At 37.1% G+C, this 18,146-nt stretch overlaps 4 protein-coding genes and 1 non-coding gene across 5 annotated transcripts; all 5 read right to left on the reverse strand.

Moving 5' to 3' along the window:
• Positions 1–578: 578 nt before the first annotated feature.
• LOC112758050 (uncharacterized) lies at positions 579–1,747 on the reverse strand. The gene is made up of 2 exons (XM_029293561.2): positions 1,317–1,747; positions 579–1,236 (listed from the first exon to the last, which is right to left on the reverse strand). The coding sequence occupies exons 1-2, from the start codon at positions 1,515–1,517 to the stop codon at positions 928–930; spliced, it is 510 nt and encodes a 169-aa protein (XP_029149394.1). The 5' UTR covers positions 1,518–1,747; the 3' UTR covers positions 579–927.
• A 1-nt stretch (position 1,748) lies between these two features.
• LOC112756747 (uncharacterized) lies at positions 1,749–2,159 on the reverse strand. Its single transcript, XM_025805368.1, has one exon. It carries the CDS (start codon positions 2,157–2,159, stop codon positions 1,749–1,751), a length of 411 nt encoding a protein of 136 aa, XP_025661153.1.
• Positions 2,160–2,653: 494 nt separating this feature from the next.
• Positions 2,654–3,544, reverse strand: LOC114925479 (uncharacterized). The gene has a single exon (XM_029293807.1). The coding sequence runs from the start codon at positions 3,542–3,544 to the stop codon at positions 2,654–2,656; it is 891 nt and encodes a 296-aa protein (XP_029149640.1).
• A 5,085-nt stretch (positions 3,545–8,629) lies between these two features.
• On the reverse strand, positions 8,630–10,862 carry LOC112758051 (universal stress protein PHOS32). The gene is made up of 4 exons (XM_025806616.2): positions 10,345–10,862; positions 10,138–10,244; positions 9,799–9,917; positions 8,630–8,960 (listed from the first exon to the last, which is right to left on the reverse strand). The coding sequence occupies exons 1-4, from the start codon at positions 10,550–10,552 to the stop codon at positions 8,843–8,845; spliced, it is 552 nt and encodes a 183-aa protein (XP_025662401.1). The 5' UTR covers positions 10,553–10,862; the 3' UTR covers positions 8,630–8,842.
• A 6,873-nt stretch (positions 10,863–17,735) lies between these two features.
• On the reverse strand, positions 17,736–17,843 carry LOC112761144 (small nucleolar RNA R71). The gene has a single exon (XR_003181553.1). It is a non-coding gene; the product is annotated as a small nucleolar RNA R71 (small nucleolar RNA).
• Positions 17,844–18,146: the final 303 nt, after the last annotated feature.

Below are 18,146 nucleotides of genomic sequence, written 5' to 3' on the forward strand. Positions count from 1 at the left end.
GAAGCTCAATTTCAAAGCGGGTGCATGATAGGAAGTTCAATGGCAAATGTTTCTGTGGGTTGGGGGTGACGCTGTGATGAATCCTGGGAGGTGGTTCGTCCGTTGTCCCAATTGGAAGGTAACTCGTTGCACACCCTGTTCTGTGTGAGTTGAATGTGGTTCTGATTTTAGTTTTTTTGTCATGGAAAGAACTCGGACTGCAACTTTTTTGCATGGGTAGACAAAATCGAAGGGCAGTGGGAGGGTTTGAGGAGAGCACTGACAGAAAGAAAGATACAGGAAAACGTAAATGAGGCTGAGGCTGAAATGATGATGCTCATGAGGTTAGGGAGGTTTGAAGCTGAAGTTAGTAAACTTAGGGTTTGGCTTGTGATTATGTCAATGGTGGTGGTATGTAATGTTGTGTGCACTGTGTATCTGATTCTCGGGAGGTTTTGAGCCTAAGTAGTTGTTACTCTTAGATAAGGACAACAATATCCATGCTCGATTCTGAATCTGTCATTTGTAGACATCTGTAATCCAGAAAATGTCAAATAGAGTCTTATAAGATATGTAACTTGCAGAAATTATGTTTTACTAATTGCAATTCTTGTTTACTTTCTGCTCCAAAATAACATGAAATACAGGCAAAATAACCTCATAAGCACACAGTAATTGAGTTACTGAATTGTTCAAGTTATAGGTATGAGTTATCAACTACGAGTATGCACCCATACCGAAAATCAAAACATAAGCAATTGAAGGTATAGTATGTAACATATCCAACAATTGTAAGATAAACTGCCATGGAGAGTACAAAAAACACATAATATAAAGACTCTTGCTTCATGGATTTAGAGTGGAGTTGCTGCTTCCGCTTGACCCTTCTTTCAAGTGTGCAGTTATTGACCCTTTTTTGTTGGTGGACGGAAGGCAGGCTGCGGCCACCTACTTGAGCTTGATCCTCTCACTGCGGGAGTTGGCATGAATTCCATGAATCTGGAAGTAGTGCCCTGGGAGGCAGCTTGCATGGTTTGAGGTGTCACAGTGGGGGGGCACATCAGAGGCCGGGGGTGATGGACTAGTAGTAGTTGGTGTTGTTGGCCTGACAATAGCTGGAGCAGATTGTGGTTGCTGAGTAGTTGGTGGTGGTCTTCGCAGATTCTTCTTCTTCTTTGGTGGTTTTTTTGCAGTTGGTGACCTAGTTGAAGAAGACCTGACTGTATTAGGAACGGGTTGAGAAACTGGGGTGGTCTCCTACAATAGTAGACACATATGAATGATTAGCTTAGACAGAACTTGTAAAATGAAGTTCTAAAATACATCACTAGACTTACAGGTGGTGGCTGAGATACTGCTGCTTCAACAGCTTCCAGAGTTTCCTCCCAGAACATCTCCTCTAGTCTTGCCGCCTCCTCTTCATCATCCTCAGCAGTTGGGTGTTGACTTGAACTTTGTCCCCCAGCACTCCCAGCCATTGCCTCCTTCTTCTTGGAACAACTACGACTGTTGTGTCCAGTCTGCAAAATGTATACCATGAAATAAACATGGAGATTTAAAGCACAATGAATGTAAGCATATGAATTATGGTTTACCTTTAGGCAGTACCTGCATGTGATGGGGCCATACTTTCTGGGGGCCCTATGAGGATCTGGGGTGGGTTCTTTTGGGGCATCATTCTTCTTGTCTCTTTTCAACTTTGGTCTCCCAATCTGCTTCTTGTATACTGGGGGTAATATAGGAGGCAGATCACAATGCTGCCAGTATTCTTAACTAGGAACAGGCTGGATCACGAACTGGTATGTGCTATTATATGCCCCCATAGAGAGCCAGTTGTGTGCATGTTCTTCTGGCCTCCTGTTCTGGTATGCAAGGGCAGCACATGCATGCCTGCACGGCAAGCCAGTCAGTTGCCAAAACCTGCAGGAACAAGTCCTCTTTCTTATATCCACCATAACCTTATGTGGGAGGCATTGTACTTCATACACATTTCCAGGGTCATCTCCAGTGGGAAACGGCCGCCACTTGTTGCTCTCCCTTTTCTCCTTTTCCAGCCTACTCTGCTGCACAGGAGTGATTACTCCAGTATATTCCACCAACGCCTTCTTGTTTCTTGCAATGATGTTCATCATATAACACCTCACCTCTTCCAGCATAGTTATTATAGGCTTCCCTCTCATTTTCTTGATCCTAGAGTTGAATGATTCGCAGTTGTTGTTCGTGTAATGGTCAGGCTTTGGGTATTCGCTAAACCCACTCCTACTCCATTGACTTGGAGGGATCCTGTTTAGATACTCTCAAACATGGGGATTAACCCGTCTGATCCTATCCAGTACAGAATTGAACTCTTGAGAGGTTGTGGCCTTGGCACATCTCCACATTGCCATTTTCAATTCAGTATCCCCCCCACTGTTTTCTAAAGTTCTGCCATATGTGCATAGCACAAAATCTATGATGTGCTCCTGGATTCACCTCACGCATAGCAGGGATGAGGCCCTGGTTGAGAAAAGTAAAGCAACTATATGATTATACCATATTAAAAAAATAACTATGAAGGCAGTAGGTATGCACACCACATTGTAAAAAACTAGAAATGAAAACATACACAGAGAATAAGAATTCAGTAATTACCTTTTACATGTCTGATATGAAGTTGATTCCATTGATTGCAGCATCACCTAAGTCTTCTTGGAGGAGTTCGAGAAACCACTTTCCAGCTATCCTTGCATTCGCACTCCACAACAGCATACGATATAAGGTATATGTGGTTATTGGCATCGTGGCCGATTGCGGTCAACAACTGGCCAGGGTAGTATCCCTTTAGAAAAGTTTCATCTAACCCTATAAAAGGCCTGCAACCAACCGAAAAATCATTTTTACACCCTTCCAAGCATATATATATCCTTTTGAATTTATGCCCAGTCCCTTCAACATAATCAGTACTAATCCTCACAGTGGAGCCAGGGTTGGTCCTCATAATTTCATTAGCATAGTCCCTAAGAACTGCATACTGAGCTATTTCTGACCCTTCTATTAGTTCTTTCGCCTTCACCATAGCCCTGTATATCTTCCTCTCGTTCACAATCACGTCATACTCCTTCTTGAAAAAATCTTGTGCCTGCCTTTGAGTCATCTCTGGATGATCACGGATCTTGTCCTCAAGCTCCTCTACAACCCATTTACCATCTGCTGATTTATTCTTATTAACTTTGCTGTAGGTATGTTCATTCACAAACGTCTTCACCTGAAAGCTTAATGGATACGACCGTTTTGCACAGTATATCTGCCACGGACAACTCTCGTCATAACATATGGTCTTGCACCTAGTTGAATCCACTATTGGAAAGAATATGTTTCGCCCTATGTTGATGTTGAACTTCTTAACTGCCTTCTTGAAATGGTCCAGATTTTCAAACTCCATGCCAAGCTCCAACCTTATTTTCCTTACTGGAGCATCTGGATTCGCTTGAGGAAATGCTGCCTGCTGACTGTCTTCATCATCACTTGCAACAGAATCTAGCTCTTCCGACTCGTAACAATGCATCCCTGCAATTGCCTCCGACATATCTTCACCCTTCACAGGTATAAAAATGAAGGATGCTTGTTTGGATCCTGGTTAGGTATGAAGGTTTGCCCTGAAGATGGAGGCCTGACTGTTGATCGTCTCTTCCTCTTCTTTTGACTACCACCACTAACATCTGGATTTATATCTGGTTCGGGCTGTGAACTGCTGGGTTGACTACCACTACCGGGTGTTTCCATTTCATTTTGTATGCTCTGCTCCTGAGACTCTGGTTCTTGGCAAGGCTGTGGGATGTACTGTGTGAAAACCTCAATAGATTCTGCAGGCCCTTTATCAACAGTGGGAGCCACGAACTCTGCAGAAATTGGAATTTGGTGTCCAGTTTCTTCAATTGCAGCTGACACATTTGGTTGTTCAGGGTGTGGAGGAGTATTTTCAAGCGGTTGATATGGAGGTAAATTGGGTTCGGTGAGTGTATTTGGGAGCTGAATGATCCTTGGTGCCTCTTCGAATGTTACCTTTGGTGAATGGGTGGGTATATTTGGTTGATCGTTGCTTATATCTGGTTGTTGTGTGTTTCTTGTGGTAGGGTGGACGTCTTTGTCTAGTACATCATCCTCTGTTTGAGCATCCACTCCACGCGTACCTCCTACAGTCTCACTCGATTTCACCAGTCTCTTTCCCTTCTTCTTTAGGGTTGGGGATCTCCTAACACACAATTTGGTTCTGTGCTTGACTGGGGTCCTATTAACAGTTAATATCTCAACCTCTGGTTCAGGTTCGTTTTTTTCTTCTACGAATTCAGGAAGGTTAACTGGATGCTCAGTGAACACCTCAACTCTCCTCCCATTAGCAATGGCTGCTTCGTACATAGTCACCACATCCATGTCTAGTCTAAGCAACTTCAACCCACCATCCAACTCCTTCCCAGGTTCAAGCCAGTAAAGCTCGCTCATATCAGTGTACCCTATATCATTTACTAAGTCATTCATGAAGAACCTATTTAGGGTATCCACATTCACCCGTTCAATCTCTGTTTTCTCACCCCCAATATATGCCAGTTTGCCATCATCACCCTTTTCAAATTTTTCTCTGTGACTAATGACTAACGTAATGTGGATAGTTGCCATCTGCAAACACACATATACAGAAAACAATTCAGAATTCGCAACCACATCATATCCACTACAAAGACACCCTAAGAAAAAGCTCATATCCACAACCATGCACCGAAAATCCAGAAAACCATGAGGTAGAGAGATCAAAGGTTACTACTTACCTATGGATGGCACCACGCAACTCCAACAGCTGACACGATCAACACCGACAAGTACCCTCTCGTCAACACGGAGATTATCGTCGGCACCAGAGGTTTTCTGTGAGTGGAGAAAATGAACAGTTTCTTCTTAGTGTACCTTTCATAACTGTTCAATTCTAATTTTTCTTTTTTTAAAAAATTAAAATTTTGAAATCCAATTATATTTTTAGATAATTGTAATTACAATTTCCACCTGTGAAGCCCCCCAAGCCATGTCACGCTGTGAAGTGTCACGTAGGTTGCGTTACTAACGGAGTCAACACCGGAATAAGGCTTAGTTAGTTTCGTCCCACGGAAGTCACGAATGATGGTTACATTTGGTAGTTTCTTTCTTTTGTGGGTAAATTTGTCAGCGTTTTCAACTTCCATGGGTAGAAATGGTACTTTACTCATTGAACGAAATACAAGAAACGAAGAAAACTTACTTATTCATAAAGAAATCACCTGAATTATTAACAGCTACTTTCATAAATAAAATCAGCCACGCGGACATAATACCAATTGTTATTCTCCTCAGTGTGGGAAGCCATGCCCCCAAATATTTTATAAAAAAGATTAGTTACTACGTACATTGTTTAAGGAGTAAATTCACTAAATTGGTTTTTTTACTATTCACTAAATTGGTTTAGATGATTACGTCTTGCACTAAAAATTTAGTTGTTTAAGGTTTATGTACTGTTGTTTCTAATTTTACCGTAATTTTTAATACATGTTCAAAATTCGTCGTCATCTTTTCCGATCCTCACTTCGCGCTGCTGCACATCCTGTCGGCCATACCGATGTCGCCGCAGCCTTCTGCCGACACTGCCTCTACCTCCGCCGGTCAGCTCGACGCGTCTCGCCCTCCGGCGCTTAGCCCAACGTTGCTGCCGCTTTTTCACGCCATTCTCCCTGGCCGCGTTGTTGCATGTTGCGCAACTCTCTCGTGGAGTTGCTGCTGCATCGTGTCAGTTTGTTGTTCTGAGATGCCGTAATTTCCAGTAAAAGTTGTTAGAGAGTGAACTATCGATAGAGCCATTAATCCGTTCATCCCGTTGTCCAGATAATCTTTCTTATTCGTTTCTCATTCTTCTAACTCTTCCATAAATTTCATGTTTTCATTTAGCTGGTGATTGAAAAAATATGGTAACATACATGTACATGACATGACATACAGAAAGTTGGGAAATAAGACAACATTTGAAGGCATAAAGAATGCGGGTCACTTGGTTCACATGGAGACACTCTGTGCATTCAATACCTCTCAACCATTTAATATTAATTCAATTTCCAGTTTAGAATGGTCATTTTAGTAGGAGTACTACTATACATATAAGTCTTTTTGTCATACAAGTTAACCCTAACCCAACAAAATTCACTTACATAACGCGCGCGTGAAAATCATGTTGTTCCTCTTTGTATCCTGCGTTCCTCCTCCTCTTCTTTCTTCTTCTTCTCCTTCTTCTTTGCGTTTCTCCTCCTTTTTCTTTGTGTGTTTCATCTTACTATTGTTGTTGCTGCATTTTTTTCCTCCTCTTCTTTCTATTGATTTTGCAACATTATATCTTTTTTTTCTTCTTTGTTTGATTTTTTGTTCTCTCAAGAAGAATTATGAGAATATGAAATAAGAAGATGAAGAAAAAGAAGCAGCAAAAGATGAAGAGGAGGAAGATGAAGAGTTTTAAATTATACAGAATTATTAGCACACACACTAAAAATTTTTAAACAATACACTCAAATATCTTCGTGTTACACCAAAATATCTTTGTGTTACATCCAAATTTGCTGCAAATATAGAAAAATATCTCCTCTAATGCTGCATTTTTTTCTTCTTCTTCTTTTTTCTTATTTCTTTCTTTCTTTCTTTTAGTTGAATGAATGTAAGTTATCATTTTTTAAGTAATTTTACAACATTATGTGTTTCTTCTTCTTCTTTGTTTGATTTTTGTATTTTTATTCTTGTTAAAAAAGTAAAACAAGAAGAACTTGAGAAGGTAAAACAAAAAGGAAAATATGAATAAGAAAAAAAGAAGAAGATGGTGATGATGATGAAAAAAGAAGAAGCAGCAACAGAAGATGAGGAGGAGGAAGAGGAAGAGTTTTGAATTATGCAGAACTTATCACCACACATACACCAAAAATTCTTAAACAATATACTCAAATATCTTCGTGTTACACCCAAATTTGCTGCAAATACAGAAAAATATTTTCTTTAATGCTGCATTTTTTCTTCTTCTTTTTTTTATTTCTTTCTTTTTTTAGTTGAATGAATGTAAGTTCATCCCCTTCTAAGTAATTTTATACCATTATGTATTTTTTCTTCTTCTTTGTTTGATTTTTTTAATTTTTATTTTTGTTCAGAAAGTAAAACAAGAAGAAATTTGAGAAGATAAAACAAGCAAAAAAGATGAATAAGAAAAACAAAGAAGATGATAATGATGATGATGAAAAAGAAGAAGAAGAAGAAGTAGTAGAAGATGAAGAGAGGGAGAAGAAGAGTTTTGAATTATGCAAAATTTATCAGCACACATACACCGAAAATTTTTAAACAATACACTCAAATATCTTCGTGCTACACCTAAATTTGCTGTAAATACAGAAAAATATTTTCTTTAATGTAGAACTTTTACATTACATTCAATTCAAACCATCAACGATGAACAATAATTTTCACAAACCAAAATATTATTCGCCTGCAAAATCATAAACTACTAACGACATTAACTAGAATCGAAGCACACCTCAACCACTTGATTGGATTCAAAACAATAATCAATTCCGTTCTAATTTAATTGACAATGTGAACTTAAATTATTTATTATCTTCAACAACAAGATAACTGATGATGGAGGAGAAGGAGGAAAAGGAAAGAGGAGAAAAAATTTCAATGAAAAAAGAATAAGGAAGATGAGGAAGAGGTGGTGGTGTTGGTGACGACGATAACGAAAGAAAAAAATAACGAAAAAGAACGTGTAGCAAGAAAAAGAAGAAGGACGTGCAGTAACGGCACGAAGAAAAAATATGTGCGCGTGAATATAAATGATTTGTATAGACTTGTATCAAAAAATGACTTGTATGTGGAGAATAATACTTTTAGCAGGTATGCGAATAGTTATTTTAATTGTTATGTAGATGATTATTTTGATGAATTGGATTTAATTATATATAATTAAAATATGTTGGATGTTCAGTTTATTAAGTATGCGGATAATTATTATATCCTTAAGTGGATGGTTATTTTCACTATGGGTGAGCGACGCTGATGGCGATATGTATCAAAACAAGCAGCAACGGTAAAGTAGGATGATTATCGATGAAGGTGGGGTGACAGCCAATTGAAAAAGAAGAGGGTATTGAAATAAAATGCTTTGATAGATTAGGATTTAAGATTGTCATTTTTTAGAATAACTGAGTGAATTTTTTTATTTGGATTATTTGTAGAGTATTTTTTTTTTTATGTATTTGACCTAAGTCTGCAACCTATTATTCACATTGTTTTTTAGAATACTGAGTGAATTTTTTTATTTGGATTATTTGTAGAGTATTTTTTTTTATATATGTATTTGACCTAAGTCTGCAACCTATTATTCACATTGTTTAAACGGAATTGAATTCAAATATAACATCTTGAATGGAACAAACCACCACCACCACCACCACCACCACCCCCCTCCCCTCCAAATTTGATTTTCAAGGTCCGCTTCTGATTCACCGTATAATCAGTTTAAGATAAGCAACACAAATCCAAGGGTAGTAAGCAAATCTAAACATAGTGTTTTTAACCTTCAATACTCTGTCTCTTCACGTGAAAACAAGAAAATAACTAGCCATTTTTAAGTGAATTTACGTGAGTTTATCCCATAGAAAAAAGAGAACCTATGTATTTGTCCTGGAAATACCAATGATTAATCCCCGAGGCATCACAACATGAGATTCCCCGAAGAAGCAGGTACGGTCAAGGAGCAACAAGTACACATACCTAAGAAATACATAAGCGACAAAATCGATGTATATATAACAGAAATGATGAAAATAACGACCACTTATTCCGATTGATATGTTTCGTCTCCAGCATCAGCAATTGATTTTGGCTTCTTGACTATGAGAACTGGGCACTTAACGTTCTGTGCGCAGTGACTGCTCACACTTCCAAGAAAAGTCCTATAATTCAGCTCCAAACCCAAAACACAACTCACTATTACACAAATTACAATATATATTTAAAAAAAAAATTAACTAACTTGTATCCTAAGATATATTTTAAAAATATAAAAGAATTAATTTTTACAATAATTTTATAAAATATTTTTTTATGATGTGTTTTAACTTATATCTTTAAGACACAAGTTAGCAAAATAAATAAAAAGCATATTTTATCATGTGTATGTTACTGTGTTTAATTTAAAAAATATTGTTAAAATTAAATTTTTTTATTATTAAATTTTTTTAAAAAATATTATTAAAATATAAAAAAATATATATAATTTTAATTTTAACAACACTTACATAATCAAATAAGAATCCTGCTAGGGAGCCATGGATCAAACTTTTGATTTTTCGGATCTAGAGTTCTAATACCATGTCATAATACCACTCATCCCAGAAGCTTACGTTAATAGAAAAAGATAATGCCAATGAGTAATAGCTCAAATGGCATAATCTCCCCCTGCTCAATTAAGAGGTTGCGGGTTCGAATCTCCTATCTTTGAAAAAAAATTTTAGAAAAAAATAACACTAATGGTTATATCTTTAATCCTCCATAAACCTCCATTTCAATAGCTTCCCATACTTTCCCATCAAATAATTATAGACATACTAAAATCTATTTTTTTAAAATAATTATTTAAATCAATTCTTGACATTTTTAAAATTGGAAACTTCAAAATACATAAAACAGTTTCAAACTTTTATTTTTGTACTTTTCCAATTTAATCCAAAGAATAAAGTACAAAAATATCTTTGAAAAAAAAAAAACGTGTGATAGAAGGGGAGTGAGTACCTCTTGATAAGACCATAACCGTGGCTTCCCATAACAAGAACATGAGCACCCAACTTTTCAGCCATCTCACAAATCACGTCCCTTGGATCGCCATCCTCTACTCTCGTCTCCACCTTAACCTATTATTCACCCTTCCAACATTAATTATTAATTATTTATACTTACATACATAGATAAGCTTCACCTTCACATGGAAAGAAAGTGACGTGTAACAAAACACTGATTAATTAATTAAACAAACAGTGAACAAAGTAATATATGACAAATGTACGGACACCATTATTATCAGGAGAACAAATCCAACAAAATACGACAATTATTGAAGGGAACGAGACATACGTGTTGGAGATCTTTACACAATTTCTTGGCTTTCGCTAACACGCAATCTGCCACTTCTTGGCTATATCTTTCCATGGCTGCCGTTATTTCCGGCGAATACAGATTTGCTGATGAAAAGTGAAAACCAATCCCAAAACAACATAGTAATTTCGATTAGCAAGTTTAGTTTTAATTATTGAAGGTAGTAAAGAAAAACAAATAAGATACCTGGATGAGTTTCAGGATCATCTAGTGCGGCTGCGGTTTCAAAGGGCATATAACCGCCACGTGGTGGGTTTACATAGAGAAGGATAAGGGTATTTTTGGAATTTTGGAAGACGAGGTTGTTGAGGCACCATGAGAGGGCATACATGCTCTCATCGCCTTCGTCCACTGCTACCAGAACCCTCCGTTCGTTCTCTGCCTCTTCTGCCATTACTGCTTCGTGCTTGATTTAGGAAAGCAAAAACTTGAAAGATTGGGAGTGACACCGTTACTTTCACTTCTCTTGTGTTTTGACTAATTATGTTGAAGCTACTGCTATCAGCTGACTCTAGTGAAATTATTATTTTCTAATTAAGTGTATATACGCTTTTTTATTATTGGACGATGAACCATGGAGAGGTGTGTGTTATCCAAACTCCAAAGTGTACGCACTAGAATGAATTTGACCAAAATATATGAGAGATTCAGTAGAATCTGTTGGCGGTTTGGCTTCCTGGTTTTCATATTTGACGGTATTACCAATTTACCATGTCCAATAGGACAATATATTTAGGGTAAATCACATAAAAAAATAAGGAAAAGTATAGGTAACCAACAAAATTTTTGAATAATGTGTAAACAATGTGAATTAATAGAGTTAAAAAAGTAAATTTAATTAGTAGCATTAAATTAGGATGTAGTATATTTTCATTTGATTGGTGGTTGTTCATATTGTTCAAAATTTTCATTGTTCCCCTGCCATTCTCCAAAAAACAATTGTGTTGTCTGGATGTGAATAGAAATGTCATGACACCAATTTGAGCTTAATTTTTTTACACTGATTAAATATATATGTAATATGTTGTTATTAGAAGATAGGGTATTTTTTTTATATGGTGTTATTTTTTTTAATTGATATTAATTAAATCGGATGATCTAATTTATTTGAACAGGACATATAAATCATAAATTGAAGGGTTTGATTTGTAATTTTTATTTTTTTTTATTTCTAAAAATGAATAGCAGAAGGTTCGATTTTAATGTAATTTTTTTATTTTAAAAAAATACAGATTGAACGGTCCGATTTCAATGTTAAATTTTTTTAATTTTTAAAAACATAATTCAAATGGTCCAATTTGTGATCGTTTGTATAAAACATTAAACAATATAAAAAAATTAGAGATACCGATTTATGTAATCCACACCAGGGTAAATCACTACTCTTCTCACATCATTTTGTGATGCATACCCCTCTCTAACACAGGAAAAACAATAAGCGCCAATTTGATTATATATTTGTTTTTTTCATGTCGATATTTACAATTTTTATTATATCAATTTTGTTCCAACCGTTACTTGAAACGGTGATTTAGACCTGAACGTGAGGTCCAGATCTCTTAATATGGCAGCATCCGACTTCTTTGGTGTCGAGGTATCGCCTGCCCAAGTTCCTCGTAAAGAGGTACCTACAAGAGACTCCGATGCTTAAGTTAACAAGGGTTTTAGGCAGGTTTTTAGTAGATTAGAATGTGAGTTATACTTGGAAGTGCCAATCTATTTATAGTAGAATTGATAACCACCTTTGTTAGAGTAGTTCCATCTTTTCTGATGGATAAGCATTCCCTTTATCTTGCGAGTTTGTTGATATCTACCTTCTAGGTGAGGTAGAGATAGTAGGAGAGATTTCAGGAGGCAGTTACCTGCTCCGGGCAGGTAAGGCTTTAGCCCCCTTTTTCATCGGTGCCCGACCTCTTTAAAGAGGTCGGGGTTACTTGTGAGGGCCACCTTTATTAGTGGGCCTTTTGTCTTATTGGGTCTGACTTTTATTTGCTTGACCCAGGGTATAAACAGTGCCCCTACTTGAGTTCGGGTCCTTTGTGGGTCGGACTCAAGCATTTTATGGTCTCTGTTGTGGACGTCGGGTTTTAGCACTTCGGTCTACCAGACGTGTTTGAAATTTTGAACGTTGATGGTGCTTTAATCATGGACGAACATTGCACGGCAGTTGCTCTTTGGGATCCACACACGTTCAAAGAGGAGTAAAGGAACCGTTTTTGGTTCATTGTCTCTTATAAAGGGGACTTTTTTGGCTCTTCTTCACTTTTTTGTTGTTTTTGAAAAGACTACTTTACTCTCTTATTTATAAAAGAACTCCTCTGTGCCTATTTCGATCGCTTCTGTTGCCTCAAGATTTCTCTATCTTGGTTTTTGATGATTTCTTTGCTTTCACCGGTGTGAAGGGGATCGTTTGTGTTTTGTCGGTTTTAGACGTGCCCTCCCCCTTTTTCACAATCTTTTCAAGGTTGGTTTTGTTTTTCCCTTTTCCTTAAACTCTTATTTCTGTTTGCCTGTGTTTGCTTTTCTTCTTTTATTTGAGTTTTTACCTCTTCTGTCATTGCATTCTTTTTCTTTTCTGTTGAAAAAAGTTTTTCTTTTTTGTACTATTTGTGTAAAAATATCTCTGAAAAGATTTAGAAAGACTCTCTTTTCTGAAAGGATTTTCTTTTGTATATAACTGTGGCTGTTACTCTGTTGATTGTGTGTTGTGTTGCCCCAAATGGTGTTGCTTCAATGCGACGGGGTTGAATAGGAGAGACGCCATTTGACTGCTTTGTAAAAAATTCTTTGAAGGAAGTGGCTCCTTTTATTTCAATGTTTTACCCGACCTGTTTTGGACAAGTTCCAACCCCTTTTGGTAATGGGTTGCTTTACTTTTGCGTTTGTAGGTATAGCATTTATGTCACGCCATGTTATCTTGAATATGTCGACTAAAGTCCCTCCTGCTCTTCGGATTTGGGTAGATAGTAATGTCTTTAGCTGTGTGCCAGTGACCGGTAAAGAGTACTGTGATGAGTTCCGTAGGCACTATAGTATATGTGAAAATAGGGAGGATGAGAGAGGTTATATTTTAGAATCGTCTGACCTAGAAGAGAGAGTGTGTTTTTCCTCTTTAGAGGAATATGAGCAGCCTTTTTTTTATGCCTATGATTGTTTCTTTACTAGGTTAGGTGTCCAACATCCCTTTACAGTTTTTGAAATGGAAGTGTTGTGGTCTTCTAACCTTGTCCCTTCTCAATTACACCCGAACTCCTAGGCTTTTATGAAAATGTACCAGCTCCTATGTCGAGAGTTGGATGTCCGACCTACTTTAAACGTCTTTTTCTATCTCTTTGTTACAACAAAGCCTTATAGTTCCACAAAGAAGTCGGGGTGGATATCCTTCCGAGTTGTACAAGGTTGGAAAGTTTTTTCTATCTTCGACGATTCTTTCCATGATTTCAAATATCACTTTTTTAGGGTCCGGTGTGCTGTGGGTGTCCGACCTCTCTTCTTGCCCGAGAACCAATAACCTCCTTTTCCCCTATACTGGCAAGATACCCTTAATATCGTTAAATGTGATCTAGGCGAGTTAGATGACCTAGATATGGGTGTTGTAGATTTTGTGTTGGGCACATGGGGCGAAGTTTCCCATTTGGATACAAAAATATATTTGGAAGTGATGAGCGGATAATTTATACGCTTTTTGGCATTGTTTTTAGTATGTTTTTAGTATATTTTAATTAGTTTTTATTATATTTTTATTAGTTTTTATTAAAAGATCACATTTCTGGACTTTACTATGAGTTTGTGTATTTTTCTGTGATTTCAGGTATTTTCTAGCTGAAATTGAGGGACCTGAGCAAAAATCTGATTCAGAGGCTGAAAAAGGACTGCAGATGCTGTTGGATTCTGACCTCTCTGCACTCGAAGTGGATTTTCTGGAGCTACAGAGGCCCAATTGGTGTGCTCTCAATTGTGTTGAAAAGTAGACATCCTGGGCTTTCCAGCAATATATAATAGTCCATACTTTGTCCAAGATTTGATGGCCCAAACCAGCGTTCCAAGTCAGCTTAAGAATTCTGGCCTCAAAACGCCAGAACTGGCACAAAAGCTGGAGTTAAACGCCCAAACTGGCACAAAAGATGGCGTTTAACTCCAAGAAAAGTCTCTACACATGGAAGCTTCAATGCTCAGCCCAAGCACACACCAAGTGGGCCCGGAAGAAGATTTCTACATTAATTACTTATTTCTGTAAACCCTAGGCTACTAGTTCTCTATAAATAGGACCTTTTGCTATTGTATTTTCATCTTTGGACATTTAGTCCCTAGACCTTGGAGGCTGGCCATTCGGCCATGCTTACACCATTATCACTTTTGTATTTTCAACGGTGGAGTTTCTACACACCATAGATTAAGGTGTGGAGCTCTGCTGTTCTTCATGAATTAATACAAGTACTATTGTTTTTCTATTCAACTCAAGTCTATTTCTTCTCCAAGATATTCATTCGCACCCAAGAACATGATGAATGTGATGATTATGTGACACTCATCACCATTCTCACCTATGAACGCGTGACTGACAACCACTTCCGTTCTATATGCAAACAAGCTTGAATGTGTATCTCTTGGGTTTCTAATCTAAGATTAGAACCTTCGTGGTATAGGCTAGAATTATTGGCGGCCATTCCTGAGATCCAGAATGTCTAAACCTTGTCTGTGGTATTCTGAGTAGGATCTAGGAAGGGATGACTGTGACGAGCTTCAAACTCGCGAGTGTTGGGCGTGTGACAGACGCAAAAAGATCAATGGATCCTATTCCAACATGATCGAGAACCGACAGATGATTAGCCGTGCGGTGACAGCGTGTGTTGAACATTTTCACTGAGAGGACGGGAAGTAGCCATTGACAACGGTGATGCCCAACATAAAGCTTGCCATGGAAAGGAGTATGAATGATTGGAAGAAGGAAATAGGAAAGCAGAGGTTCAAGAGGAACAAAGCATCTTCATACGCTTATCTGAATTCCTACCAATGAATTACATAAGTATCTCTATCTTTATCTTATTTTATGTTTTATTCATCTTTTAATTATCAATCCTCCATAACCATTTGAATCCGCCTGACTGAGATTTACAAGATGACCATAGCTTGCTTCAAGCCGACAGTCTCCGTGGGATCGACCCTTACTCACATAAGGTATTACTTGGACGACCCAGTGCACTTGCTGGTTAGTTGTGCGGAATTGTGACAAAGTGTAATTCACATTTGAGAGCTCCAAGTCTTTGGCGCCATTGTTGATGATCACAATTTCGTGCACCAAGTTTTTGGAGCCGTTGCCGGGGATTGTTCGAGTTTGGACAACTGACGGTTTATCTTGATGCTTAGATTAGGTAATTTTATTTTATTTTTATTTTCGAAAAATTCAAAAAAAAATTTCCTATTTTGTTCTTCAGAGTTTTTAAGAATGAATTCTAGAGTTTCATGATGATTTGTTGAAGTCTGGCTGGCGTGAAGCCATGTCTAATCTTATTGGACCGAGGTTTCAACCTATCATCACAAGAGCTTGTTGATTTCTATCAATTTTGCTGTTGTTAGCAATGATATGCTAAAGCTTGGCTGGCCATTGGCCATGTCTAGTATTTTGGACCGGAGCTTTCATTGAAAGCTTGGCTGGCTAGTAAGCCATGTCTAATTCCTGGACCGGAGTCTTAGACTAGCATTGCAATGATTCCTGGAACTCTTATTAAAAATTTTGAACCCCTTTATTTTCTTTTCCACTCAATTTTCGAAAAATCACAAAAAAATTTATAAAATCATAAAAATAAAAAATATTTTATGTTTCTTGTTTGAGTCTAGTATCTAATTTTAAGTTTGGTGTAAATTGCATACCTATAATTTTCAAAAATTACATGCATTATGTTCTTCATTAATCTTCAAGTTGTTCTTGATGATTTCATTGCTCTGATCTTTAAATTCTCTTGTTTTGTGTGTTTTGTTGTTTCTCATATGCATTCTCAATTTGTTAGTGTCTCTTATATAAAAATTTTTTTTTTGGTGTCCTGCATGCATTGTTTGTTTGATTTGAGTTTCCTAAGATTAGTTGTATTTTGATTGTTTCTCATCATTGAAAAAATTCAAAAACAAAATTTTTTTCAAAACTATGTCTTTTCAAGTCAATAATATAGAGAATTGAAGATTCAGAACACTCAGCAGAGGAATTAAACAGAAAAAGCTGGGCGTTCAAAACGCCCAATGAAAAAGGAAGACTGGCGTTTAAACGCCAGCTAGGGTACCTGGCTGGGCATTTAACGCCCAAAAAGGTAGCATTTTGGGCGTTTAACGCCAGAAGGACACAAGAGGGAAGATTTTGTTTTTAATTCAAATCTTTCTCAAATTTTCATAATTTTTCAAAATCAAATCTTTTTCAAATCATATCTTTTCAATCATATCTCTTCAAAATCAATTTCTTTTCATTTTTTATTATTTTCGAAAATCCTTGCTACTATTAATGATTTACTTCAAAATTTTCAAGTTGTTACTTGCCTATTAAGAAAGGATCAAATTTTAATTTTTAAGAATCATATCTTTTAATTTGTTGTTAGTCAAGTAATCAACTTTAATTTTAAAACTTTCTTTTTTTTAAAATTGATTTTCAATCATATCTTCTTAATCATATCTTTTCAATCACATCTTTTTCAAAATTAACTCTCAATCATATCTTTTTGATTTCTAATTTCAAAATCTTTTTCAAAAATCACTTAATTTCTTTCCCGATCTTAATTTTCGAAAATCCTTTACCAAATTTTCAAAATTTCTTTTAATTATTTCAAAATCTTTTACTTTAATTTCGAAAATTCTTCCCCTCTTCTCACAACCTTCTATTTAAGGGACTAACACTCCTCCTCAAGGTGCAATTCGAACTCTATCCCTCTTGATAAGTTCGAATTCTCTTCTATCTACCTCCTCCTTCTATTCTTCTTTTCCTCTGACACCTCAAGGAATCTCTATACTGTGACATAGAGGATTCCCTACTTTCTTGTTCTCTTCTCTTTCATATGAGCAGGAGCAAAGATAAAGGCATACTTGTTCAAGCTGATCTTGAACCTGAAAGGACCTTGAAGAGAAAGCTAAGAGAAGCTAAAGCACAATTCTCTCTAGAGGGCCTAACAGAGCTTTTCAAGGAAGAAGAAGCCATGGCAGCCGAAAACAACAATGCCAACAATGCAAGGAAGGTGCTTGGTGACTTTACTGCACCTACTCCCGACTTCTATGGGAGAAGCATCTCAATCCCTGCCATTGGAGCAAAAAACTTTGAGCTTAAGCCTCAATTAGTTTCTCTAATGCAACAGAATTGCAAGTTTCATGGACTTCTATTGGAAGATCCTCATCAGTTCTTAGCTGAATTCTTGTAAATCTGTGACATTGTCAAGACCAATGGAGTTGATCCCGAGGTCTACAAGCTTATGCTTTTTCCTTTTGCTGTAAGAGACAGAGCTAGGACATGGTTGGACTCACAACCTAAAGAAATCCTGAACTCTTGGGAAAAGCTAGTCAATGCCTTCTTGGCAAAGTTCTTTCCACCTCAAAAATTGAGTAAGCTTAGAGTGGAAGTCCAAACCTTCAGACAGAAGGAAGGTGAATCCCTCTATGAAGCTTGGGAAAGATACAAGCAATTGATCAGAAGGTGCCCTTCTGACATGCTTTCAGAATGGAGTATCATAGGTATATTCTATGATGGTCTGTCTGAACTATCCAAGATGTCATAGGATAGCTCTGCTGGAGGATCTCTTCATATGAAGAAGACGCCTGCAGAAGCTCAGGAACTCATTGAAATGGTTGCAAATAACCAATTCATGTACACCTCTGAAAGGAATCCTGTGAATAATGGTACAAATCAGAAGAAAGGAGTTCTTGAGATTGATACTTTGAACGCCATACTGGCTCAGAATAAAATATTGACTCAGAAAGTCAATATGATTTCTCAAAGTCTGTCTGGAATGCAAGCT

The sequence above is a fragment of the Arachis hypogaea genome, chromosome 16, assembly GCF_003086295.3.
Source record: "Arachis hypogaea cultivar Tifrunner chromosome 16, arahy.Tifrunner.gnm2.J5K5, whole genome shotgun sequence".
NCBI classification, from domain to species: Eukaryota; Viridiplantae; Streptophyta; class Magnoliopsida; order Fabales; family Fabaceae; genus Arachis; species Arachis hypogaea.